Source organism: Rhea americana, unplaced genomic scaffold, assembly GCF_003343005.1.
Source record: "Rhea americana isolate MKP2758 unplaced genomic scaffold, rheAme1 scaffold_9, whole genome shotgun sequence".
In the NCBI taxonomy this organism is placed as follows: Eukaryota; Metazoa; Chordata; class Aves; order Rheiformes; family Rheidae; genus Rhea; species Rhea americana.
In genome coordinates, this window is record NW_028187088.1 from 9,374,428 (window position 1) to 9,401,847 (window position 27,420).

The 27,420-nt window shown below is 37.5% G+C and overlaps 1 protein-coding gene across 2 annotated transcripts; it reads right to left on the reverse strand.

Moving 5' to 3' along the window:
- Window positions 1-467: 467 nt before the first annotated feature.
- On the reverse strand, window positions 468-27,020 carry SLC13A4 (solute carrier family 13 member 4). Of its 2 annotated transcripts, none has more exons than XM_085323957.1 (16): window positions 26,922-27,020; window positions 20,805-20,933; window positions 18,071-18,207; window positions 17,336-17,517; window positions 15,527-15,581; window positions 13,845-13,884; window positions 13,103-13,180; window positions 11,487-11,677; window positions 10,056-10,175; window positions 7,069-7,170; window positions 5,976-6,077; window positions 4,813-4,910; window positions 3,530-3,660; window positions 2,973-3,134; window positions 1,333-1,470; window positions 468-670 (listed from the first exon to the last, which is right to left on the reverse strand). In XM_085323957.1, exons 1-16 carry the CDS (start codon window positions 27,018-27,020, stop codon window positions 533-535), a joined length of 1,902 nt encoding a protein of 633 aa, XP_085180083.1. In that variant the 3' UTR covers window positions 468-532. The 2 variants fall into 2 exon arrangements, with proteins under 2 accessions (XP_085180083.1, XP_085180082.1); XM_085323956.1 differs by having other exon boundaries at window positions 4,771-4,910.
- Between the last annotated feature and the right edge of the window lie 400 nt (window positions 27,021-27,420).

The window sequence follows — 27,420 nt, forward strand, 5'->3', positions numbered from 1 at the left end:
TAGTGATGTCTCACCTCGGAAAAAGAAAATAATCTACTTTTCTAAGTAGGCTTAGAAAACTGTGGGTTTAGCAATATCACCCATCATTTACTGCAGGAGTCAGAATGGTGGGAATGAATATCTTTTTATTGAGTGCACTGGCRTGTATTTGCTTTTTTTTCTGTCACTGGAGTCTTATATCACCCATTTTATAAGTCCTATGTAATTATTCTAGAGCTTGAAAAAACTATAGACTGAKAATCTGGAGGAGAGGTTATTTTCAGAATTTTGGTATCACAGGAAAAGCAACAATACATCAATGCTAATCTATTTTAATCTCATGTTGATTTTCAGAACTTAAAAGCTTATGCAAAAACTTGATGCAGATGATTTTCTTCATGGTTTGGCCCAGGATCCAGATTCCTTATATACATAAGTTTTCTCCTTTCTTTCAGATGTGCAATTTAGATTAAATATTTTGTCCCAAGTCACTTTGGTCTTGCATGTTTTTTTTGTTTTGTTTTGTTTTGTTTTGTTTTGTTTTCATTACAAATTATGTTTGGCTAGTGATGTTACTGACCACTGCCCATTCTGGAAATGTATTCAGCTGGAAGAGTCTAATTCCCCATGTGTTAATTGCCACCATGACTACAACTAGACCAATCAGATTTACACCCAGGCCAGCTTTCACCTGCAAAAAACAAAACACAACAGAGCATGACCAATGATAATTTGATCAAGAATAGTCAATGTGGAAGAAAGAAGGCAAAGGGTGCACGGTGAAGAAAGGGCATGCCCAAGCACTTTTTGTTTTTTGTAGAATATATTTACATAAAGTATGTGTGTCTGTTGGTTTCTATGTATAGTGATAAAGTATGTATACTGATTTCTAGAGCCATAAAAAGCCCAATGAACATTGTGTATCAGAACATATATTGTGGGAGACTTCAGGAGTGCTARTCAGAGGTATATGCAGCTCATCAGAAGACTCTTAGTTTGTTACTTGGATATCTCAATCACACTGTCAGAATGGGGATTTTAACCACACATAGCAGGGTGACTGCATGATTAAATATGGAACTCTGTGGCAAATCTCATTTTTTGTAATCTCTCAACTTCCTCAAGCACTCTGCTCTTTAGGCTATTATATTAATTTGAAAAAAAAAGGTGAAAAATRTGTATATCCTAATGTAGATGTTCTTAATCTGACAGCTCCTATAAAATAACAGCAGTGCAGATCAATATGACTTTATACTAACACRGATAATGTTATTATTATTGGCTGCTGGATGTGGGGACAAGATGTTGAGGTTGCATAAAGCATGAGAGGATATACCTGATTTCAAGACTCACCATATCTTTGATCTGGCAGTGCCCATAACTGAAGACAATGGCATTTGGAGGATTACCCACTGGCAGCATCACCGCAAAGGAGATACACATGGTGACAGGAATCAGAGTATATAAAGGGTTGATAAGCAGAGTTTCTGACTGGAAGGAGAGAGGAGGGGAGAAGTTTCACTTAACCGTTAAAGGCCACTGCTTATAATTAGGATAAAAGGACCTTCTCTGCTTTATGTGATGATAACAAGATTCTACAAATCTCAGTTCCCATATCTAAACCTGAGACTCAATATTTTTCTTGTATTTTAGAATTGGGTAGTGGTAGGATTTGAAGCTGGTAACTCTCCATGGGTTTTTGTTGAGCCATTTCACACTGGAAGGTGGTGGACGTTACTTCTGTTAGATCTTCCTTGTTCTTTCTCCCACTTGTTCTCCATGTCACTGTGTTGTTTCTTCTTGTTCTAATCAGTGATCCTGCTTTCTGTCTTCATCCAAGAGAGATCACAACAAACTGACATGAGAAACTTCTTTCAGCTGTGGAAGATACTGAAAACTTTCTCTAAAGTCCTTCTGAACTGTGAATAGAAAAATTAGGTGTTTGTGGTCCAATTCAGATTGTGAGGAGCTGATAATGTTAGAATATTCTTTAGAATAGTCCAAAGAATTGTTCTTCCACTACAGCCTTCAGTGGTTGTTAAATTTTGCATTTTAGTTTGCAGTGCCATGGATTAGGTTTATATTGCAATGAAAGGGAATGCTAGCTTCTTTTCAGAGAGGGAAATGTCTGTAGGCTTCTTTTGCAGTCAAAAAAGAGAGACTGCCTTAAGAAGATCTCTTTCTGAGCTCAGCAGGGGTGAATTTGAGCTCATAAGCCATTCTAATGTAATTACTTATTTTCATCTGACTGTATCTTCATATTACCCCAGAGCTGTTCACTGTAGCATACTCTGGGACTACTCAATACAATTATTTTAACAGGGAAACATGATTCATTACCTGCATTCCTAATAAGTAAAGTTTCGTATTACATAAAAGAAAAGAAATTAAGACAGATTTCTGTGACTGCTATTCCAGTACAGAATGTAACTTGTATTTCTTTCCTCTGCCTATGTCATCAGTCCCCTGATTTTTTCTGTCCCTTACAAGCATCTCTGTTTGCTTCTCATGTTGGATGCCAGCATACTTACCAGGCCTCATCTTTGAACACGTTTCAATCTGATATAAAATTCACTTTTACAGCCTTCTCTTAAAAGTAGTGAGTAGGTGACTACTAACCAATGAAAAACACATTTAAAATAATATTTTGAAGAGTATCCCAACCCTCAAGCTTTTTATGAGTTTCACCAAATATCTTGCTGAAGTTCTCGTCTTCAACTTCCCTCATGTTTACATTATGCACCCCTTAGGGCAGGAGCTGTATTTTTACCTCTCCTGAGAGGTGCTGAATACATTTCCCTGTGCTAATATATGCTTTCAGGCCTTTTGGCTGGCAGAGTTCATTAATTCTCCTAAACCCAAGACAGCAGAACAACAGCTTGGGAACAGATACTGGGCTCCATGCTCTCAGAGAGCCAATACCTAACCTCCCGAAGCATTTCCACAAGCCTGTCAGGAAACAACAGTCTAAAAGTATCATTGTTTTTACTCACCATGCTGCATAAAATAGGCAGAAAGATAGTTATGGTTGCAGGATTGCTAACAAACTCCGTTACCAGGGACACCAAAATGCAGGCTAGCAGTGTTACAGCCCAGTAGGGAAGGCTGCTCAAGGACAACATTTGGCGTCCAATCCATGTGGAGAGGCCAGAGGTCTGGGGAAAGGACAGAAGTGCAAGAATTATTAAATACATTGGATATTTTTAAACCAAATTCTTCTCTACGGAAGATGATTCTCTTGTAGCAGAGAATCCTACCAGCAAATAAACAATGTTTAGGTCAATACTCTTTGCATTCCCTTTTGATGACTAAACTAGATTTCAGTCCAGTGCCTAACAAATTGTTATTCATAACATAAAAGACACACAAATGTGTCTTTTGGTAATAAATGGCACAAGCTGTTGATAGGCATTGTCGATGGGCAGAAAATCAGAACTGAATAGGCACAAAGTGTGAGCCTACCTTTTACTTCAGCATAYGAACTAGAGTACTAAAAATCCAGATTTATCTTTTTTTTTTTTATAAGGTGAGATAAAATCTAGCTCAGTACCTTACATCCAGCTGCTAAGGCATAACCACCTCCAACCAACACTACAATCTCCCAGGGCATGGTCTTCTGGAAGTCCTTCCAGGTAATGATCGGATCAAACGTATTAATGTCTGTTGACCTTTCGCTTTCTTCTATATCAAAATAAAACAAGTGTGTAACCAATATCACACTGGCATTTTTGTAGAGATCTTTGCATRCTTCACACTAATAATAATAATGTAAAAATCTGTGGGATTTATCTTGAGAAATAGATAAGGAAGATGATAGTAACCTATTTCTCTGGTTAGCTCAGCCTCAGGAAGTGTAGCATATTGATTCCAAATGCTCTGACTTTCCCTTGGCTGCTCCGTTGATGCAGATAAAGCTCTATGTTTTATAGTATAGGTATTTGAAGGACTGTCTTCTGTTACATACACTTGTGTCCTAACTATCTGTAGACTAGAAAGATGGAGTTACAATGTTTCTTTTTTTTACTCAAATAAAGATATTTTCTCTCTCCAGTAACCCATAATGCTTGATAAAGCTCATTTATGTTGCCAGATTTTATCTGAGGGTATTATTTTTAGATACYTGAGTTTTCTTTTTGAAGTAGGATTTAGAGGGTTTTTTTTACCTAACTGCTGCAGGCATCTCAGTATAAGAAATAAACATATCTATATACATTTATAATCTCTACAAAAGACTAACGGCAGGAAGCTCTATTTTCATGCATGGCTGTTTAAACTCTGACACAGCAAACTGATTGATACCTCAGAGAGCTACCAAAATGTGAATATGAAATAAGAGTAATTATTATCACCAAGAAGACTGTGACAGCTACACTGGCAAAAATTTGAGCTTTTCAGTCTACTGACATCTACTGATCTCTTTTACATCTTCTTGATTAGATTACCAGTGAGTTCTTCTATACAAGTAATGATCAAAATATTTACTAGTGTTTCTCTTCAGTCAATTTTTCAAACCTCTCCATTACAGTTCTTAATATGGAACTGCATTTCAACCTTTCATAAACCTCTGTCCTAGGTTTTGATAACTCAGTGTAGASACAGAAGAGATGGTGGCCATAAATGCAAGATCTGTTTGTAATCTGCTGGATGAGAATACATGAACTAAGGCACCAAAAAGGGTGTTTGATGCAGGWAGGAATGGTATCAGAGGATAAAGTGAACCTTGACCTTCCACAATATAAAATCTGTTCTTGGGCCATTTAACAGACAGCAGAAAAATATCCTTAAAGACACTAGAAAATGTGTCATATCTCGTTCTTGCCACATCCTTCTCACCTTTTTCCCTTTTTCCAAAACATGGCTTCTTTGCTGGAATCAGGAAAAGGAGAAAACCAAGAAATACAGAGACAGTGGCATCAGTCCGGTAGCCTTTTCTAGGAAAGAAACAGTGTGTTGTCATAAAAAGGCACTAACAAGAGACATTCCCCAAAAAGGGACATGGCTGCAAGCAAATAGTTACAAGTGGAGTTGYATTTCTTTTTTTCCATTTATTAAATTGTCTCTGTTCAGCAGTTATTAACATTGCAGTGACAAAAAGATCACTTTTGGTTTATAGAAACCAAAAGTTTGATTTCTATAAAAGTTCTAGTTATAGAAAAATATTATGTTTACTAGAAGGAATAAACAGTAAACACATTCTGGGGAAAAGCCCAAGTAATCTTGTATAAACTAATTGGAGATTGATTCTGAATATTACTTTTAAATAGTTATTTTCAAAGTGCAGTCTGAAAAAGTACTTTGAGGTGTGCTAAACTCCAAAAAGCATCAAACAATCTCAATATTAGATATTGCTTTTCTATCTGAATTAGAATGAAAGATTAAAATAATTTTATATAGTAGAAGTGGAAAGAAATTTTCRCTTCTATTCATGTAGACATTGATAGGTATTGTTTACTGTAGTTACTCTTAATATAAGTTATTTGAACATTATTTGAAAAAAGGTATAATTGTCACTTTTCTGTCTAATATTTAATTGAAATAAAAATGTTTCTGATAAACCTTATTTTTACAAAAATGCGTTTTTTGTCAAAAATCGTTCCCTCAAAATGACATTAAAAAAAATCCCATGAGGTTTTAATTTGAATTATAACAGTAATCTATTCCAAAAAGAATCCTAGTGGCAGCTATTCCATGAATGCATTAAAATGTTATTTGCTTTTAACTTCAGAATATGAGCCTCTCATTTATTATCTTAGAATTATGTTTATTTTACCGTCTGTAATTAGTTTACTTTGCCTTGCTAAGAAAGAAGAATACAGTTTGCTGCTGTGTGAAGAACTGTAGTTTTAAAAGCAAAAATCCTTAATTTTGAAAGAAGATTTGTTTTTTTACCACCTTGTTAAAAGTTGCTAATGATATTTGATAGCCAAAAGTAATTGCAGAAAGTCAGCACATCCAAGACCATATTCCTTTACTGCTACTTAAGGAACTTCACTTACTTCTTAAAAAAGGATGACCATCCTGGTACAAAGCCAGGCTCACGAGTGAACCAAAGCAAGGTCATCAGAATGAAGAAAAACCCAGTCACCATCTCAGGATAGCTAGAAACAAAATAATAATTAAAAAAAAAAAAAAAAAAAAAAAAAAAAAAAAAACAACAGCAAAAAAAAGGAATCAAATTCAAGGTCAATTTGAAAACCCAAGAGCAAATTACAGAACTGAGGAATTAGAAATTAGTTCCAACAAAGGGGGAAAAAATCTATAAGGAAAATAGAAAGGAAGAATAGTTTGAACTACAGAATTCTACATCTGGGTGCCAGCTGATAACCTACTACACCCAGTAAAGAATAAAGCTAAATATGCCATTATCTGTACTTGTACTTCAGTTGTTCAGTTGTTCAGTTGTTCATGGCCAATTCCTAAAGAAAGATATTTATATGAGCTTTTTATGTATTTGCATCACTATCAGATGAAATACTGCAACAAGGTAGCTCATGTTGCTGTTGCATTGTAAACTATTCTATTGCATTTTTTAGAAGCCTGTAGAAAGCAGCAGGTGGCAATTAAATCAGCACAAATATTTTGAACTTGTGGAATGAGTACAAGATTAAAGGTGGCTTGAGGGCACTGAGTTTTAATATATGATAGATTTAAATTAAGTTTGGTTTCATAGTTTCATGTTTAGAGACAGTGTGAGCAAAGATCTAGATTCAGAGTTGATTATGCTAAAATTCAGTGAGTTCATCTGCTAAAATTTCAGCTAAACAGCACAAAAATCTTTTGATAAGGGCTGATGTTATCAGGTATCATCCCTTTGTAAAATGAAGTTCCTGCAAAATAAGTTTTTTAACAAAGATTTCTTGCTATCACCAGTAAGGATCATCACCAACTGGGAAGACARAACTTCTCATGATGGGAGATAAGCCTTTGCTAATAGTGAACTTCTCTCCATCAAAATAAATATGTGATTGAATTGACACAATACTGACAGTTTAAATATAATCTACATGAGCCAAAAGCAATGCAGAGGACAAAATGAAACGATGGTTCTACCAGAGAGGCAAATTCTTGAAGAAGGAAGATCTGTTTTACCTAACATTTCCCAGTTTCTCATATTCTTCCTGAATTCTTCTCTCTGACATTTCTTCTCGTTTGGTCTTCTTCTTCTTGCTCACAGAACATGTCTCTTTAAAACTGAAGTAAATAGCACAGTAAGATTAGAGAAGGCAGTCAAATGAAAAGAAGATGTTCTAYAAAGTAACATCAACACAGCAAAATAAAAATTTTAGTTGCCAAGGGCTGTTGGGAGAAGGTGTGATTTTGGCAAGAGCTGACAGTAATGGGAAGGGAAGTTATTGCGTGTAATCTTTGTGCAGTTTGGTTTCCAAGACTTGTGAGACACCCTGCCAGAGGCAGTGTGAAGGCTGTGTGTCCCTGAGATGCTCTGACTCATGCTGACTGGTATTGCAGAGCTGCCCAGAGCTGTGGCTAGGTGCCCTTTCCCTAGGCCTCCTCACACTGCCTGGGGAGGCCAGATCTTTCCGGTGCCAGAAATCTTCAAAGGCTATGGCTAGTTTGCACCATCCCATAGAAAAACTGTGACACAGGTCATCTATGAATAGATTTTCTTGTGGGAGAGCTGTACACTTTCCATTCGGGACAAGGGTATTCAACACATATGAGGCCCAGTCTGGCTTCTGAGTTTATGTTTGTCTTGAATATTTGGGATTCACACTGAGCGGTGGGTGAGAGCTCTCCTGGAAATCCCAGTAACTTCTGCGAGTTGGCTGTGGGACTGACAAGGCTACTTTCAGTATTTCTAGCAGTTTCTAAATCAGACACAGTCAGTGCAGGAATGCACTGTCTCTGCCAGAGATGCCAAGACAATCAGCATAGTGTTTTGTCGTGGTGAAAAATGTGTGTACTTCTATCAGGGAAATAGAAGGACAAGCCTCTTTTAAAGTTGAATACATTTAAACTTGCATTATATTTATATGCAAATTACATGAAGACCTCAGCTTATACAGAWTGCTAAACTATAACAAAGCTGAGACACTTCTGATTGAAATGAAGAAGCTTGAGAGCTCACTTTAGCTTGTTCCTTTTACTCTTTCCAATAGTGTCCTCTAGCTGTACTTTGAGCCACAGCGCTCTGCTTTTCTGCTATACCATCTGTCACGCAGAGGAGTGTGGTGTAGTTTGGGAAACCTCTGCAGTTTAAACTGTTCTGAAATAGGATGCAGCAGCTGGACTTCAGTGACAAAAATACATTGGAAGCAGAACAGCCTGTTTTTAAAGTTCCTGCTATTTTAATATATCATTTGTTACCCCACAAGAGTTCCATGCTATGTGACTAGTGAACTAGAGGACTGATATCTCCATCCATCTGTCTGGTTCAGGCCAGATTTTCAAAGGGATTTGTGCAGTTAAAGATGCAGATAGACTCTGTCTGATCTACAAAATGTCTTAAGTAGGCTTTTCATTTCTGTTGTAACCGGGCATCTATCTACACTGTTGTTTTTATCACACTAAGCATTGTCCTGCATGTCCAACTACTTAAATATCCTTGCAAACTTTCCTATTAGACTCCAGTAAAACCCACCAGCAGTAACACTACTGGAAGTGAAGAGCTATACAAGGTTTTAATGGTCAGTTCTAAAGGGGTGACTCTAGCCTTCACTTTGCTTTCCTGGAATTAACTATTTGGTAGGCCTGTTTCCCTTCTCCTTTGATCTAGTCTAGAGCCTGCCATAAGGCTTTCTAGCCTAAAAAGCAAGTCTGAGATATTGTTCCGGTGGGTCAAATAACAGCARAGTGATTACACTGTGCTTTCTAGGAAAAGAATATGCACCATGAACATTACTGGAATTCAATAAACATTTATACACAGGAATTAGGTTGCTGTTTYAACATTTTATCCATATTGCTTGGCTTGGGAAGATGTGAAGGCAAAACACTGTAGTCAAGCTCCCGACATAATATATTCTTTAATGAACTGCAGTGAACAGGAGCCAGAGATTAAAGAGTCTTGGAATCAAAAAGCACTTCTCAAGAAGTCAATAATGCTGCAGTCTCTGGTATTCTTTAGAAAAACATTAATCAGCATGAGGTCTTGGATGCAATGTGGAATTTCAATCATTATAATTAAAAAAAAAATTGAGGATCATGTTAGAACCTGTTTCCTCTCAAGATTAAGAAAAAGAAAGCCTAATTTACTTGCTCCTTTAATTTGGAACTACAAGACTCAGGGAACTGACTGAGRGGACACAGATATTCACCTCTAAATTACCCCTTCAAATCTAGTGAAGGTCAGCAGCAAGCAGAAGTCATTATCAACTTATACATTTTCTTAAGTGATATAAATTAGTGATGTCAGATCACCTTACTTTTTAGAGTAAACTAAATCAAATTAAGACCACTTTAATTCTGAATAAGWGTACCTGCACCACAGTTTAATGCAGATTAGCTAATCCACTCTGAATGCACACATTTAGTCAATTTTCATTAACTTTGCTGAGTGTCTCTGCAAAGAGAAGACATGGTATAAATGAACTAGGAGACAGAACCTTGTTCTTATTTTCTTCACTTGGTAATATCAAAAGGTATTTGTCTCTTAGGCCATGAGTCCTTTCCACTTTAAAGAAAAATATATGTGAAGTTGTTTATTTTTAAGTGGTTTTACATTTGCTTTGTAGAGCTGGGAAGAAATCTGAGAAATAACTTACTCTCTTCCACTTATTCTTCCACTGATCTTTTCAGCTGCACTTTTCCAAAAAGACTTTTAACAAGATTTTTGGTCCACACAGGGCTACTGTTATGAGTCAAAAAGTCAGTGAAATATGTGGTAAGGATTTCTATCAGGAATATCTAGATGTTCTACTCACATCACTGTATTATGTTGCCTATACAGCTCTGATAAGGAACAGGATGGTCTCCTGTAATAGTTCTGGCACAGAGAAGAAAGTTATGCTTTTGTTTTTGTGATTTGTGACAGGGAGCACCATTATGAGACGTGTTCTAATAGAGCCACACAGTGTTCTGCTTTTGTAATCCACATATTTTTAGTAACTTGCACTCACTTGCAACCCAAGAACAGCCAATGCATCCAGAACCAAGTCAGGACCAACATGATGAGGGAGATGGGGAAGCTGAATAAAAACCAGGTCCCAAAATTCACCACATCAGCATTTGGATAGTGACTGTAAAGGAAACAAAAGTTGCATAAGAAATTGGAAGGGTAAAAGAACAGACACCTTCAACATGCATAGACACACACACATATATGCACTTAGTTATGTATGTATATAAGTGTATGTATATAAATCTGTCATGGTACAGTAAAAAGGTTGTATCAGAATGTATTTATGACTGGCTGCTGCATTGCACGTGCATAGTGAAACCCCTTTCTGAAGAATATGCATCATCTGACCATGCGTGACCAAGAGATGAGCCATATAGCACTTCACATCCTTAARACCAGATGGCCTGGATTGTCTAACCAGCTTAAAAAGCCTTCAGAGTTACCAGAAATTAAATCCTGGCCTACCTAAGGTTATCATTAAAACTCTTTTTATTGTCTGTAGAGCTGAGAATGATTTTGCCCATAATCTCTGTATATCTTACCATGCACCACACAAATAATGACTATACTGGGCTCTAACAAAGATGTCTGATGTGCGATTCATCGAAGTGTCATAATAGCAAGATCTTCTTTGGAAATGCTGTGAAATTCAAATGTTTGGGCTGAAGACGGATTCCAAATTCAGTTTCCTTTGTTACCACCATTTCAGAGAGAGAAATCCAGGGCATAATGGCAGCAGTGGCAGCAACAGAATATGAGAAGTAGATCTGAACTTGGCTGCCTATCTGTGCATGAGAAGATACACCACTAGTTCACTCTTTACCTCTTCTGAAGGAGGTGGAATTCCTGTCCTTCAGAGTGCCAGGCACACAGGATAAAGAAAATATTTAGCTGATCATAGAGTTGCTTCCCATCTTTTCTGAAGCAAAGGTTCAAGGCCATGTTTCTWAATTTATTTATTTTTTCACTACTTGTTGAAGCAGCCCAAGTAGCGCTAATTGTGCCCCAGGTTCATCATCAGAGCTGGCTTTCTAAGAATGCCTAGAACACTTTAAGGTTGATTTTGTGACATTTCTTCTTCACATGCATTTCTCTTTGTCTTCTTCATTATGTTTGCATGATTTTAGTTAGTGTTTAATTTTCTGGAATACCTGCTCCCTTCATGTTATTCAATTAGCAGTATCAAAAGTAATTGCTGAAAAAACGAAAATGTTATCACATACTGAGGAATGGGAGAAGGACATGGGTATGTAGGAACTAAAGCTTCCAATTTCAGTCATTAGCCCATAGTAATACTTTAGAGAAGAAAGAAAATTTCCCTTCAAATAGACTAGCTTACAAGAGGTCCCTAGGGTAATAAACCACTGAGAAAGCCACAGAAGTGGTAGTGACCCAGTTGCTATCCTCACACATGCACAATATCACTTACTTGTTGAAATGCTCTAAGAATATGAGGCTAGTGGATGTCCCTATGATGGTTGTCAGTCCTCCAATGGTTGCAGCATAGGAGATACTTAGTGAAAGGCATTTACAGACCATATGGTCATGTCTGGATTGATACTGGTATTTAGTGGTCAAGTCCAGTTCTGTTGGCTTAGGAGGCAGGACCAGTATCTGAGCCTGTAAAGAGATATATTCACCAAAGAAAGCAGTAGAGTATAACAGCCCAGCCCGCTCCAATGCCAAGGCACTACTGAGTCCAGAGAAACAAGAGGTTTGCATAAGAGGGCGCAAGCTTTTTTCTTTGTGGGGATTAACTGGGATCAGAACTAGAAACCTGCACGACTGAAATTGCTTGATCTGTGGCAGAAATGTAGGACAAACAATAATCAGACTTTTGATCACTGTTTGACCCTGCTACAGTTCTCACTGGAATCTCAGCTGGGTACGACGGCCTTTGTGAGCTGCAGGGATTGCAGTATTTCAGCAGTAGGAATCCATAATCCTTGAGGTTTATGAGCAGCCACCAAACAAATGCTTGGTGCACTTTTTGCACTCGTACTGGCTAAGAGCCTTTAGTTAAGAATAGAGTGCTAGTAATGGGAAAAGTGCGTGATAACAGACTGGGAGGTGGGAAGATGAGAGAAAAAGCTGCAAGAAAATGTTGCTCTGAAGAAACTTCCCTAGCAGAAAGTATCCATGTTGGTAAATGTAAATCAACATGTTATATTAGAAATAAAGGTACAACATCTTAGGTCAAAACCACATAGAACCCAAGGCTGTAATTTAGGATCAGGAGTAAGGCAGCAAGTGAGGTAGACATTTTTTTTTTCAATTTGTTAATTTGGACTTGGGTTTATGTGATAAAATCAGTGAAGCTGTAGGTCTATCATCCTCATCATGGTATCCCTGCTCAAATCTCCACAGACTAAAAGTGAAGTGAGCTTATTAGCTGCAAAATAACCACTGAATGTGTATGGAAGATAGGTTGGGCATAAGAGGAAATTAGATATCATGAGCAAAACCTTTTTTAGATTTATAAATTTAGATTCTTTTCAACTATGAATGCAGACATGTTTGTTAATTTTAGCCTAGTCTTTTCTGACTATTGCAAAGGACTGCTGTTCTGGGGGATTTTGAGGGTATTAGACAAGACAGGAAGGAGGTGGATACTGAGACTGTCAAACCCATTCATTGAACAGTTGAAGGATCTATCTATGTCCACTATTGTTTTGATTCTGAGTAGGGTGTTAAGCACCAGAGGTTGTTAGTTTTGTGTTGACTTATTTCCTGGAGAAGCTTTGCAGAAACGAGTGAGTAAAACAGTCAAATAGAAGGGTAAACTTACGAATATATAGTTGAATGTGAAGCTGAATGAATATTATACCAGTTCTTGGGAAATATCTTACGGAGAGAGGATCCTCTGAAAATACCCATGATAGGGGAATCTAAATGGGAACAAGAACTGGTACAGGACCAAGCCTTGACTGTTCTAAGGTGATGAACAATGATTCAAGGTTACAAGGAAAAAATATGAAGCTGTGATGAGCAGATGATGTTTACATCTGTCCTTTCCCTCACCTGTCCTGTTTAATATCTCCTTACCTGAGGTAGGTGCTGTCCATTGCTTTTGGATTTCACCKTCCCAATAGGGTTGGCTATCATGTGCATGCCATTCATATTCTACGGGGAAGCAAATGCCTTTAGATTAGCCTTTCTTCTGTTCCAAGAGACACTTAGGTTAGAAGTGACTGTGCTTTTAAAATCTCCTGGGTAGTAAGTTTTCTACGGATCTACTACAATTTTAGTTATAAACTTTATTCTGGAAAAAACTAAGAATTAAAAGAATAGGTTTTTTATTTTAAATTTGGATTAAAATTTATATTATGGTAAATTTAGGTCTTCTTTCTCTACTATATAGTAGAATCTAACAGACTCTTTACTAGAAGCTGTGATTTTTAAGATGTATATGTTGTTCTGACTGACTCATGAGTCACAGCTGCAGAAGCTGGCAATACTTGGACAGTAAAAAGTTATTTCTGAACTTACAAGAAACCTAGAGTCTATATTAACCCAGAGTAAATCTACTGACTGGATCTCAGGCTTTCCAATAATATATAAAACAAACGTTACTGAGTCAGTGTTCCCCATCTTGATCTACAAAAGCAGGCTGATAGGATAAACACAAAGTAGGACGTTCTGTGACATACGCTCTTTGCCAGCAATCACTACTTTCTGTTTAAAATAAAGGAACTACAGTATTTGCTGCAGAACTGTGTAGGCTATTTTGATCTTGCTTTACAAAACAGTATAGCGCAGAAGATACAGGTATTACCTATGACAATACCTTAGTATGCATCAAGGAGCTGAAATCCGTAGTGGTAGCACTAAAACAAAGAAAGGAAAATATGCTTTAATAAAGCCACCCTCTCTTTTCCTCCCTCAAAAGACAGACACAACAGGTAAGTGAAACTTCTGCGGAAGAACTAGTGTCTGTTGAAATGGCAAAAAGATCACCATTTTTAGTACCTCTTAGTACCTTTAGTATCAAGATACCTTAGTATCTTGGCTAGATAGGAAGAGTCATTATATTACATAGTTCTAGATCTAGCTGTGTAGCAATGGGRGTTCCACCTCCCCAAAAGCAAAAATATGCATTTCTGATAGTAAACTCCGTTCTAAGATTGGACTGCATTCACAATGTACTGAACCACCAGGCAATGCAACACTACTGCTGTGTTGTTCTACTCTTGTTCTTCTTCCAACCATCTCTTCAATGTTGTTTCTGAGTACCTTCCTGTACCACATTAAAGCTTTCACTAAAATCTGTCCTGTGAGGCTTGTGGGCCATGCAAACAATTCATTAAACCTTTACTTTGATATTGAAATCATATTTAATTCCAKAAAATAGAATTAGCTAGTTTATTTTTCCCCACCAAATTTCAAGCCCTTTTTCAAGCAATACTATTTTAATAATGGTTCTGTTATGAAATATCCCTTACATACTTTTTAATAGGTCTTAAAGTGATTAATGGCAAAATGCCTGACTGAGAGTTTGATTCCATAATGCACAGAAAATATGTCTGGGCTAAAAAGAGGTAACAACGGAGGGACTACAGGAGAACCCATTAGTGTCCAGATAATATGAAAACTACTCAGAACTTCCAAGTTAACCTAAACCCATCAAGATGTACCGTTAGGATGATAAGGCTTATTATTAAGTAATTTTTAAAGTATGTAACCTGAAGTTACTTCTCTTTTATTTTGAGTATTTGTGAATAAAATAGAAAGCACTCAGGGAAGGATTGCAATTTATTCTTGCTCCTTGTAACAATGTACTCCCTAGAAATTGTCCTGTCAAATAGTCTGGGGACAATAGCTTTGTACATTTTCCCAAGTATCCTGAAATGCTAGTTAATTTTCTAAATTAATTAGTCATTTCTTTGATCAYCTCTTTTCTCTCCACTGGATTTTACCCAAAATAGAAAAGTGGTTAAAACTGTTAGTGTTTCAAACTTCTAGAGAACTTTGGATTACTAAAAGAAATATTTTATAGATTTTTTTCCCTCTGCTTGGACATCTGTCTCTTGAATGCTCTTGGTAGTTGAAAGCTTTCCTATGGAATCCTCTATAACTGTCTTCCTTGAGACATGTCCCATGGGCACTCCACACTGTTTGGATCCTCTCCATCACTATTTCATCAGGAGACAGAAACAAAAATCTGCTGACAGCACTCTCTCATACMGCACAAACACAGATTTTTTTAAAAGGTCATTCAAAACCTGAGAAACATTTCCCTTCCCTCTAAATGACCATAGTGTTAAAAAATAAATGAATACCGGTGAGCTCGAGTGAGATCCAAACCATTACATTAATCCCATTTCTCATACAAGCCTTTGTTGTCAATCACATCTAAAATATTAATTTGTATRCTTCTGTTTCCCTTCCTGGCTCTAGTCCTGTGTCCATCTCATTGCAACCTGTGTAGGGCTCAAATCTCCAGTCGTGATGTACAGGATTCATTCTTACTCCTCATTGATGAAGATAAGCTCCAGTGAAGCTTGGCCATGCTTTTCGCTGAGACCTGCAATGAGAGAAGAGAAGTTGTCACCTCTTGAGGTGGCAACTGAGCTGAGTCCCTGGGCTTCAGTCTAGAGGCACACCATTGAACATGGAAGAGTTACTGCAAACAAAAGCTAGGAAGAACATTCTCAGATATTCTGTGACCTCATGCAGCATTTTATTGTTCTGTATTGTCCTGTTCACATTCTTCTGGCAATTAAAAGACAATCATGTCTATATGATCTAAGGCTAACATGACAGAAGTTCAGCAGGGTTAAATAACATCATTACTCAGCCTGAAAAAAAGAAAAGAAAAATAAAAGAAATAAAAAAGAAAGAAGAAGAAAGAGAGATCTCCCCCCCACACACAATCCCTCCTTTCTGGGAAGAAATCACAGAATCACAGAATGGGTGAGGTTAGAAGGGATGTCTGGAGATCATCTAGTCCAACCTCCCTCCTCAAGCAGGGTCACCTAGAGCATGTTGCACAGGATCACATCCAGGTGGTTTTGAATATCTCTAGAGAAGGAGACTCAATAGCCTGTCACCCTCACAGTAAAGAAGTGGGTCCTCATATTCAGATGRAACTTCCTGTGTTTCAGTTTGTGCCTGTTGCTTCTTGTCCTATTGCTGGGCACCACTGATAATAGTCAGGCCCCATCCTCTTGACACCCTCCCTTAACACATTTGTATACATTGATAAGATCCCCTCTCAGTCTTCTCCAAGCTAAACAGATCCAGCTCTCTCAGCCTTTCTTCATAGGAGAGGTGCTCCAGGCCTCTAATCATGTCTATAGTCCTACGCTGGACTCTGTCCAGTAGCTCCATGTCTCTCCTGTACTGGGGATCCCAGAGTTGGACACAGTACTCCAGATGTGGCCTCAGCAGSGGTGAGTAGAGGGGGTGGATCACCTCCCTTGAACTGCTGAGGACACTACTCCTAATGCAGCCCAGGATGCCRTTGGCCTTCTTTGCCACAAGGGCACAYTGTCATAGCTCATGGTCACCTTGTTGTCCACCAGGACTCACAGATCCTTCTCCACATTCCAGCAGATCTACCCCCAACCTTTACTGGTGCATGGGGTTGTTCATCCCTAGGTGCAGGACCCTGTGCTTGTCTTTATTGAACCTCATGAGGTTCCTCTCCACCCRGGTCTCCAGCCTGTCCAGGTCTCTCTGAATGTCAGCACAGCCTTCTGGGGTATCAGCCACTCCTCCCAGTTTGGTATCATCAGCAGACTTGCTGAGGAGGCACTCCATAAAACTCTCTTTTTAGAATGAACAAAAATAACCCTAGACATCTTATCTATCCCAGAGACTTTTTTTTTGGTACCCTCTCTGAACTGAGCAGCCCAGAAGAGCARGAATGTGTGGAATTGTAACTGAGCACATGATAGCCATGGCAGCTCTAGGATCCAGAGGAGCCTATTCTCTGCTATATTTCTATCTCTTTCTTCCCAGAGATTTCTCAGTACTTCTTTAGTCTCCAGACAACATCTCCTCCTTCTGACTCCATAGAAATTCTGCAACATAAGAAATTATGACACATGATGTCATAATGTGCATGTCCTAATTTAATCTAAATAGTCTCCCAATTCCACCTCTCTAATCACATCTTCAAACTACGAAAGAAATTTCTATAGAAAAAGCAACAGCACAAATCAGCATCTTTTCCGGTACAAACCAGACAGCGCTGACCTCAGTACAACTTTAATAATACACAATTCTGGTCATTGATTAATGAAGGAGAAAATAATGGGCAATATTGGGAAATACCTATTGGCTTGTTTTCTTCAGTAATGGTGCTGCCTGCAGTACTGATGACCTCATGCTCCTCCTCTGAATTCACTAGCTCCTGGAGCACTGCCTCCATGATTGGCATCACCATGGCCGTGGTGGATGTGTTGGAAAGCCACATGGATAGCAGCGTGGTGCAACACATAAAGCAAAGTAGCAACCTGGAGTACAACACAATGAAAACTGCTTGAGGCACTTTCATAAATTTTATGAGGCCTCCTTACCCAACATTTCCATTAGTCTACTAATTACTACATTGGATCTTTTTTCTCTGTGGATGCCAAAATACTATGTTGTTTACAGATAAAATGTACTTGTGCTGAGAACCAGCACAAGACAATTCATTATTGGAAACCCATTGCTCCCCCACTTGGAAATCATTGTGTGAGGTGAGAACTAGTGATTTTCAGGACATCCGGCGTTACTTTAAGAATGCTTTTGTGTTTGTTAAACAACAGGGAACGGGGGAGCAGAGAGACTAAGAGAATCGACAGAAAACTAGAAGTAATGGGACAAAAAGCCAATGAGTTAGAAGTGGCAGAAAGAGGATGAGAAAATGTGTAAGCTTCCAAACTCTGAAAGCGGTGGTGAGTCAAAACAATTGCCTGAAAACACAGCCAGCCCTTCCTCATGGAGGGGGAAGTTTGAGTTATTATTTGCTCTTTTAAGTTGCTGCTGTCAATCGCAAACTACCCTGAAGTCAAAGACACTCACATGCCTGGCTTTGCTCCAGCCATCATGACCATGCGTAGGGCTATTCGCTTRTGGAGATTCCATTTTTCTACAGAAGCTGCCACACAGATCACACCCATGAGGAGCAATGTTGTGTTCTTAAAATATTCGGCAGCCACCTGCATTAAGGGCAAGTGGGAAACAATCAATTAAAACAGCAGTAATTACCCTACGCAGAGGATAATGAAAAGAATTTTGCTATTTGAGTAGAAATCTGGTGTTGTGAGATTTTTTCTCTCTACAGAAAGAATAACATGGAGCTGGAGAAGCTGAAGAATCCATTAGTCAAAATACTATCTTTAATCTATTTAATTTTGTGTTTACAAATAACAGTGTTTTTTACCCACTTGTTAGTGGGTTTCTTAGCTTTGAAGAGATTRGGTAAGCTCTTATTTCTTTGGGCTGGATATTCATTTCATGGAGTTAATCATATCCAGCTAGGCCCAAACTGTAACAATCAGAGAAACTGCACTGAGGGCAGCTAGTGATATGCTTTTTCATTCTGGAAATGTCATTGCCTATCCTGTTTATGTGTCTTATGTCTTGCTCAACTGTGGGTCAAATTGTGACTACTCTAGAACTTACTATTTCCCCCCCCCCAAAAAAAAAATCCTTTGGAACATGTTCACTAAACCCAGTAGTGAAAGACTGGGATATTGCTGTGATGACCCACAAACCATGTGCCAGAACTTTTCACAGTGGAAACCCATTTGCATTACGCTAGGCAAATAGGGCAGAGTTTTAAAAAAGAAAACTTTAATTTAAAAGGAATGAGAAAAAATCAACTTGGGGAAAAGCCACTCACTGAGAAAAAATCAACTTGGTAAAAAAAATTCAGAGACTGTACATGGTCTTCCAAGGTAATGTTCCTGAACATGAGAATTACTGAGACATCAACAGATGTCCTGTGAAGGGACTACAAAAGTAACAAATGAAAAAAAAGAAAATGTACATACATACACACACACACGCACTTTTATGTGAAAGAAAGCTAAATGGGAGAAAATAAAAGTAATAAATAAACATTCAGAGCCTAACTGAATTTTGTATTTGGTTCTAATGAAATTCCTCACAAGCTGCTTCTGGTGTATTTTTCCAAAAACRTTGGTTCTTCAAATTAAAACTATTTTTTCTAACTAAATGTAATCTCTAGCAAATAAACACAATTAAAATCAACAGGAGCAGCATTTCTTCCATTGATCTCAGTCATTCCCCAACACCTCCATAAAAGTGCAAGAATGACACTAATGGTGTTTTGTGAATGATGCAGGAAGTGTTACGCATTTACTTATATTTATTTAAGTAATCCCCATGGTGACCTAAATAGACTTGGCTGTCATGGTTGTGTGCCAGAACTTTTAAATATCAATTTTCTGACTTTCTTCTGCTAGTTTCTGTTTCATTAACTTTCTTTATTTTCCTGCTACCTTGTTATAAAGAAAGAAAACAAACCCTGAACTGAATGAAAGGAATCTTTTGAGCCAACAGCACAAAGAATCTGTTGTTTCTCTTTATCCCCTTCACAATCATTTTGGAGAAACAAGTGAATGCTAATATTCTTATAAACACTCGCACACACATACTCACACACWGAGCACACAGACTCATGTGCCCCTGTGAGTTATGTTTGGCTTAAACTGCAAGGCAAGAACCCTGGGTTTCTATGGCATTCAGAGCAGCAGACTGGAARTACTGCAGCAACATCAAACTTGCTTATTTTAAAATAAAAGTTTTTATTTCTGTTTCTAAAGCAAATAATACATTCTCTGCAGCTGTTCCAATATCATTTAATTTGATATTACATTGAATTTCTGTCAGGCTGYGCCTAAATTTTGCATCTCCAATATACTGCAGAGTTTTGTAATGAGAATGCCTAAGTACTTTACCTTCGTGTTAAGGGAAATAAAATCCTGAAAATACTTAACTGTGTGTTGCTATGGAAATGTAACTAGGTATATTACACAGTTGCTACATCATTTTCAGGAATAAGGCCATAAAACTCTTGGTTCTTGCTTGACCCCGTTCATTTATGGACATGGCCTGAGCTAGATTGTGTTAGAAATACAAAAACTTTATAGTTGCTATATATTATACTGTGTTCTTATCTGCATTTCCAGTCCCTATAAAATAAGTTTGACACCCCCTCCCAAAAAAGAGGGGGAAAAAAGCAGGAAAAATCTGTAGACAGAATCAAAGGAACTTCTCCACATATTCTGAAAGAAAAAGACATTCAACAAAAACTGAGGTAGGCAAATCCAGAACTTATATGTACAATTATTCCTTTCACGTTAGAACTTATGGCCAAAGGCAGTGCTAAGTTTAAGGTGCAGAAAAAATGATTAGACTTTCATCTGGACAATAAAATTATCTAGCATCATGTATGAATCATCTATAATAAATATAATTGAAAGGGAACTTCCCAGTTTGTCTTATAATTGCTGTATACATGGTTTWGGAGGCAGGGAAAGGTGGAATCTTTTGATACAATAGGTGTAGGAAATTGCTGATGATGCAAGAGCTGACAGGATGGACACCCCTCTTGGCTGTTATGGCCATTCCTATGTCTATCTTTCTTTGGTAAAAGAAAGCGCTGGTTTGCCCAAGTTATGCATTTGTAAGAAGTATACTTCTTCTCAGACTCCTTGGTCTTACTAACCCACTAAGATTTGTTTTATTCCAATAATTAACTGAGAGTAAAAAACAAAAAAAGAGAGACCTCACTGGACTTCATGACTCCAAAAAGTGGGTATAGGAAAGCAGGAACCAAAGCTGCTGCACCAAGAGGTACTGCTTCAGATACCCAGTACACAGCTGTCACGATCAGCACATAGGCACATGAGGCTTCCTGTAGGGAGAAATCGTTGAGGTTACATGTTACTACCATAAACATGTTGTTGAAGATTTTGTAAATATGTTCACAGAATTGATCCACCTAAGGACCAAAAGTGCTTGACAAGGACCAGGTAAGGATCTCCTGAAGTGCTGTTATCTGGACCCGAAATCTAGGCTATCATCTTGAAGGCCAGTTACAGAAGAAGATGATGTTACTGAAAGGTTTTGCACATGAGCTAGGGAAAAACATTACGATAAACTTATTTGTAAGAAAAATAATGTCTCCAAGTGCATTGTCCAGTTTGTTTAATTTCTATAATCTAATATTTACCAACCATTCAACTGTGACTCCTTGGATTGAGCCTGTGGAGATATTATTTCTACATAGCTTTCTCTAATACTGGACAAGCCCAGGAACATGGASTTTTCAGGATCAGATGGGGATGTTCTCATTCACCATATCATATATAAATCTGTGCAGTGGCTGCTTTGAGAAATACTCTGAGAGGCTGCTCTTTTTAGACAGTATACAAATCTAAATTGTTTGTTATTAGATTTTATTTTCTCAATTAATTTACAAAGACATTAGGAGAAGTTCATGGACCCAAAGGGCTTAGAGGCCGCAGGTTAGAATCCACCAAGTTAATCAAATGAATTTGCTGCTGTGCAAGGTTCTGGGACATTCAGCCTTAACAACACCATGCTGAGCATTCATAGTGGACCARCTGGTGAAGGAGAAAGATGGTATCTGCTTGATAGGCTACAGTATGTTACAGGAAAAAACAGCTAGTCTAGTCTTGTGTCTCATTGTTTCAGATAGGTATGTCTTTATGGCATTCAGTAGAGCTTTCCTTTGGCTCAGTTTATTAATTACGCTTAGAATTCTAGGAATATTTCCTCTTGCTAGTGAGGTAAACTGAGAGGTCTATGGAAGCCAACAGATCTACACTGATTTACACTAGCTAAACATCTATCTATTCTTCATTATTCAGTGGATGTTTCATATGAGCACAGCAAGTCTATRGATTTTCAATTCACAATTGTTTAGAAAACTTGCTATTCATAGATGATTACTTGAACTGTGTAACAAGACATCCTTGTGCAAAATCAGTGCGTGCTTGTGCAAATCGGTGAGTCTGTGTCACTCTCCATTTGTTTACAATCAGCTTTGTAAACAAGATGGCAAAATCTAAACTAAGACTATACAGTGGTCTGCATTCATCGGAATGAATCAGTAGCTTTTAACTAAACTCACGTTTATAAATGTTATGTTATATCATGTAATGAAGGGCCATGTTCTGCTGTTCCTGTTTCTTAGTATAGCTTATAATAATAACAGCCAGAACACAGCCCAGGGAAAAGGTTAAGACAGATTTCTGCATGTCATTTCCTCTCTTAGCTTGAAAATTGTAGCCAGGCTTATTCAGAAGCCTGGGTTTAGATTAGCTGCCAGGTCCTGGTCTGACCCTTATTTCATAAATGTGTAATGTTAAACACTTCTAATTCAAGTAACCAGGCCCACAAAAATAAGTGAAAAAGAATTACTTTCTTGCATCAGATAGACTCCAATGACTTTAGAGACTGTAACAAGTCTCTGAAGTGCTATTGAACAAGTAGACAAACTAAGCTCTGGTTTGCCCCTTCAAGACTGGAAAAGCACATCTGAAATTCTAGACCACACAGAAACATGTGCATATTTGTTTCTCTTCCTTAACATTTATGATAGAGTTGTTTATATTTTAAGCTCCCTGGTACATGTTTCACTAGTTCTCTATGATTGAGTCCTTTAGCAAAATACACTAAAAAAGTGTACTGTAGTTGGAGCTTCATTGTTACCAAGGAAAACCAGCAGGACAAGCTAGAAAAGACTATGTTAGAATGGATGAGACCAGAGTTTGGGGTCTTCTTTTTTTATATTAATGGATTATGGAGCAAACATTTTATGAAATGGAATTTCTGTACTGTTTGAAACTCCAAGAACTGGTGTTAAGTTGATAGCAGCTTCAAGTGACCCTCAGTAAAAACAGACAAATGATTTTGAATTAAAAATGGAAATCATTTAAAAAGATTAGAGATTTATTTTTATGATCTGCAATAGAAAGACAAAATTATTTTCAATGAGAATCACAGGCTTACTGTCTCAAAAACATTAGTCAGCTCCCTGCTTAGAAACTCTTATTAGATGTCATGGTTAACGTTCCATAGAGAGTAGAATTAGGGTCATTTTATAAATATATAACACATTTTTTATTCTTTAACTCATAAGTTTCTGCTAACAAACTTCAGTGTTTGTGTGGACTCTGTATGATACATGGAAGGTGTCTAAAGAGAAAAAATGTGTATAATGAAAACACTGATTTTTGTTTAAAGGAGTAGAAATGTATCCAAGAGAAACATTTTTCCAAAACGCATGAAATTAATTTCATCCTAGCATAACCCCAAACTATTTCTTCTTCCATTTAACAGTTTTCTGTAAGTCTTCGAGCATAGACTGTTACTCTCTGTTGCCCTCTATATGTAGCAATAAAGTAGAGTAACAGTGGTAATGGGATAGGACAAAGGAAAAGTTGTATTTCTATCAAAAGCTGACTGGAATGGGCACAAGTTATTGTGTATCCTATACGCTGGTCTGTGATCAGTGTATCAACAAAACTAAATGAAAATACATTTTTAAATGGCATAAAATTGGATAGCAAGTATTGAGAAAACAAAGTTTGATCCTCTCTGCTAAAAACATAATCAGCTTGTCTAGCAATTTTTGCTATTTATTTTCCAAGTTCTTTAAAACAATTTTGTTTCCAGGAGAAACCATACTAATCTTTTCTATTCYATTGAACTGAATTTATATATTTAATTAATAGTTACTAGATCTACTAAGTACTGGACTGAAGTATTGACTGTATAATATTAACTATTTTCACCCTTCTTCCTTCTTCTTGAACAGTTGAAAATGACTGTTAATCTAACCCAAAGACCTGAAGCAGGGAATAGGAAAACACAGTGCAATGAGTGAGGATGGTATGGTTGGAGGACCTACAACCTATCTTCAGTCAGTCACTTAGGGGAAAAGAAAAGAGGAGCTGAAAGTAAGCCATGGCTAAAATATTCCACAATGAGGATCATGCGTATAACTTTTGTCACTAAAACATCTGAGGATCTCAAGGTGGTTAAAAAGAAGAATAAACTGTGGGTTGAAGATATTCCCAGTTATAGATGTGCTATGCATATCTTGCATGCAGGCATATGGTTAATCAGTGCAAAGAATCAAGCAGACTACTATCTCTGAATAGATGGGATAACACTGTGATTTTGTCCCTTCAGGCTGTRTGAATTAAAACTGAGGTGAATTAAAGCATGTCAACCATGGCTGTTTATGTTCTGTGCCTTAGAGTCCATCCAGCTGAAATTGCACGTTGAGGTATCAGCATCACCTGATGCTGCGTATCTGTCACCTTTCAGCATCTCCTACTGGCTCTTGAGGAGCCATCTATGTACTTTCAAATGGGTTCAGGGTGGCCACARGACCTGGCATCTCAAGAGATTGTCCATAGATCACTCAATTCACATGACACACATGATATCACAGAGGGTGATAAAGAAGAAAAAGGAGGTAGAAATGCTTGCCCATCACTGCTAACAATGAGGAAATAAGGACCCAGAACTTGGAAAGCATGCCTTCTTTTTTTCTTTATGTGACAGGGATTGAAAGGTACTTTTGAGTGTCCCAAACCACCTGTACAAGCCACAGCTCAGGTACAAACTTTGGAAAGGGAAGAAGAAAGCAAGCAAAAACTCTCAAGTACATTTTTAACCCAACTATTTATTGTTGTAAAATAGTAGAAAGGAAGCTGTGGACAGTTTCCCTGTAAGACTTATCCACAAGTAATACTGAGTCCTCAGTATTGATGAACTCTCTTTGATGGCTTTTGCCACTGCACATACTGTTGTCCTTTGTCATTTCCAGAATTGTGCTGATATCATCAAAGAAGCTGCAAGCTGGTTCCCTGTAGAAATGTACATATTAACCACCTGGTAATTCTGATCTCTAAAAGACAGGAAACTAAATATAATTGTCTGGTAAATTAAAATTTAAGTAAGTCAGTAGATGAGGAATTTAATCTTCAGGTTTAAGAAGTAATCATAGTCAATGCATTGCAACAAAGTAAATACTACACTAGAACACTTGAATAGTGTCCTGTCAACTGAGTTTATTAGTTTTAGATATTTTCTTGATGGCATTACTAATACTTGTCTTTCCTTATAAGACTCTGGGTCAGGTTCATGTTTATGTTTTACYACTTGTGATCATTTACACATATGCAAAGTGGATTTAAAATATCATTCGATAACTTTTTATATCACTTTGTAGAAGAAGAACATGAAGTATAGAGTGATAATGCAGAGGAACGTGTACTGTATAACAGTTCTTGCAGGAATGCTGTCACTGAACTTTTGTTTCAAAATATATATGATGGTATTACAGTTCCCCTGGTTATTAAAGGGTTTCCTTATTGCACCCTATTCCTCTGAATCCAGTAGGGAGCCAACCTGAGTAACACTTTAGTGAGTCTCATGCTGTCTAAGAGAGGATCTCAAGGGATATAGAGCATTCTTTATTTACAGTGCCATATGCATGTCAGAAAGAATCTATTCTTAAGCCACCCTTCCAGTGAGATAGGGAGATGAAAGATTTTTTTAAAAAACATGCTTCTATATAAAGATGGGGCTTGCTGTTTCTGGAGAGAAGCATGACTGTCTGTAAGAAATGGCAGAATGGAAGTCAGATTCTGGCAAGACTGCTAAAGGTTGTGTTGTTAGAGTCATTCAAACCCTCTCAATGTAGAAGAAATGGAAAACTACTATAACAGCATAACCAAGAGATAAGCAGTGAAGTTCGGGGCAGGAAAACTCACTAAAATGGAACATAAAATTCATTAGTGTTGGAACATTTCCTTTCTGTGAATCTTGTTTCTCTTTCCAAACAAAACCCTACAGTTTTGTTTTTGAAAAGTGCTATACAATTTCTACTCCTTTGCACTTCTATTTGATAAAGTAGTAGTATTCATAAATCCTCTGGTGCTGAAAGGAAGAATTAATCTTTAGCAGGGTACAGAAAGGATGGAAATCACTGCACCATTTGGTCAGATTTATGGCTAGCTCGATGGAACCCACAGCAGCAGAATTGTTAATACCTTGCAAATGCTGACAAGTTTAATGTCACCATCTCTATGACGTAGAAAAACAGTTATTTTGTGCTTTGCAACTGCAGAAAAAAGGCATAAAGAAGGGTTAAGAATATTAAGAAACTCCTAAAAAGTGTCAGGAATACTATCACATTCATTCCTATTCCATAGTCTACGTGTTAAACACAAACTATTTCCCACTTTGTACTGKTGTGTGTGTCTTTGAGCCATCATCTACTAGCTACTACCAGGGCTGCAGTGTGGCAGGAGAGGTGTCTACACTTGATTTAGACTAGTAGAGTCTGTGTATGGTCCTATGTGCCTCTTACTGAGACCTAGCTCCTTGCTGTGTTCTCTTGAATTGCTGTCCTTTAAACCCATCCTAAACTGAAAATCCCTCCAAACGTGCTTATAAATAAAAAAACAAGAACACTTAACATATTCCTTTTAAATACCTCTTCCGGGGAAAAAAAAAAAAAAAAAAGTTTATTTGGCATGTTTTTGCTGTTCCCCTTCACACAAGCACACTATTGCAAGAAAAGAATAGATACATATCTTTACCTTAAAATAGTGCTTCTTGCTTCCCCCATGGTTCTTCAACTTCAGTTCTGCCATGACTCAAGATAGCTCTGATGATAACAGTTATGAATTCTCTATGACCTGTATTTCATAGTTCTTCAGATTTGAGTCCTTGATACTTCTAAAAGCAATGTTTAGCTAAGTCCTCACCTTTCTTTTTACCCACTCCAGACTTACCCAGCATGACTACCTACTACACTCAAAGACTTTGTTAAGAAAGAAAATGAAAAGGTACTTACACTGCTGGGGTATAAGAGTGGCAAAGGAAGCAGCAGAAGTGGAATGAGAACAACCAGCAAGAGATTTCTGGATCTGAGAATTTCCTTTATCATTGCCATTCTCCCTTACTTTAGTTGCTTTCTTCTTAGATTTCTTCTCTAATTCATCAGATATTCCACTCCACGTTCTTCTTTATGTTTGCCTGGATTTCCCTGAAAGGGCTCTCTCCGTCTTGTTTTCTTTCCCCAACCAGTCACATAAAATGGCTTTCTTAATTTCTTTATTCTTCAGTTGTTTTGAAAATGAACTTTACTGATTTTTCTATTAAGAATATATTCAGTTTAGGTAGGGCTCACCAGCCCATCCAAATGATTATCACAACATAACATGTAGAAGTCTGCAAGCTGGGGCATAGTAATCTTTTGACAATTTTTGTTTTTAATTCAGTATCACAAGTGTAGCTGTATTGCCTTCTCATCCCCATGTTTTGGGAGATTTTTTCTCTTCCATCATCTGATT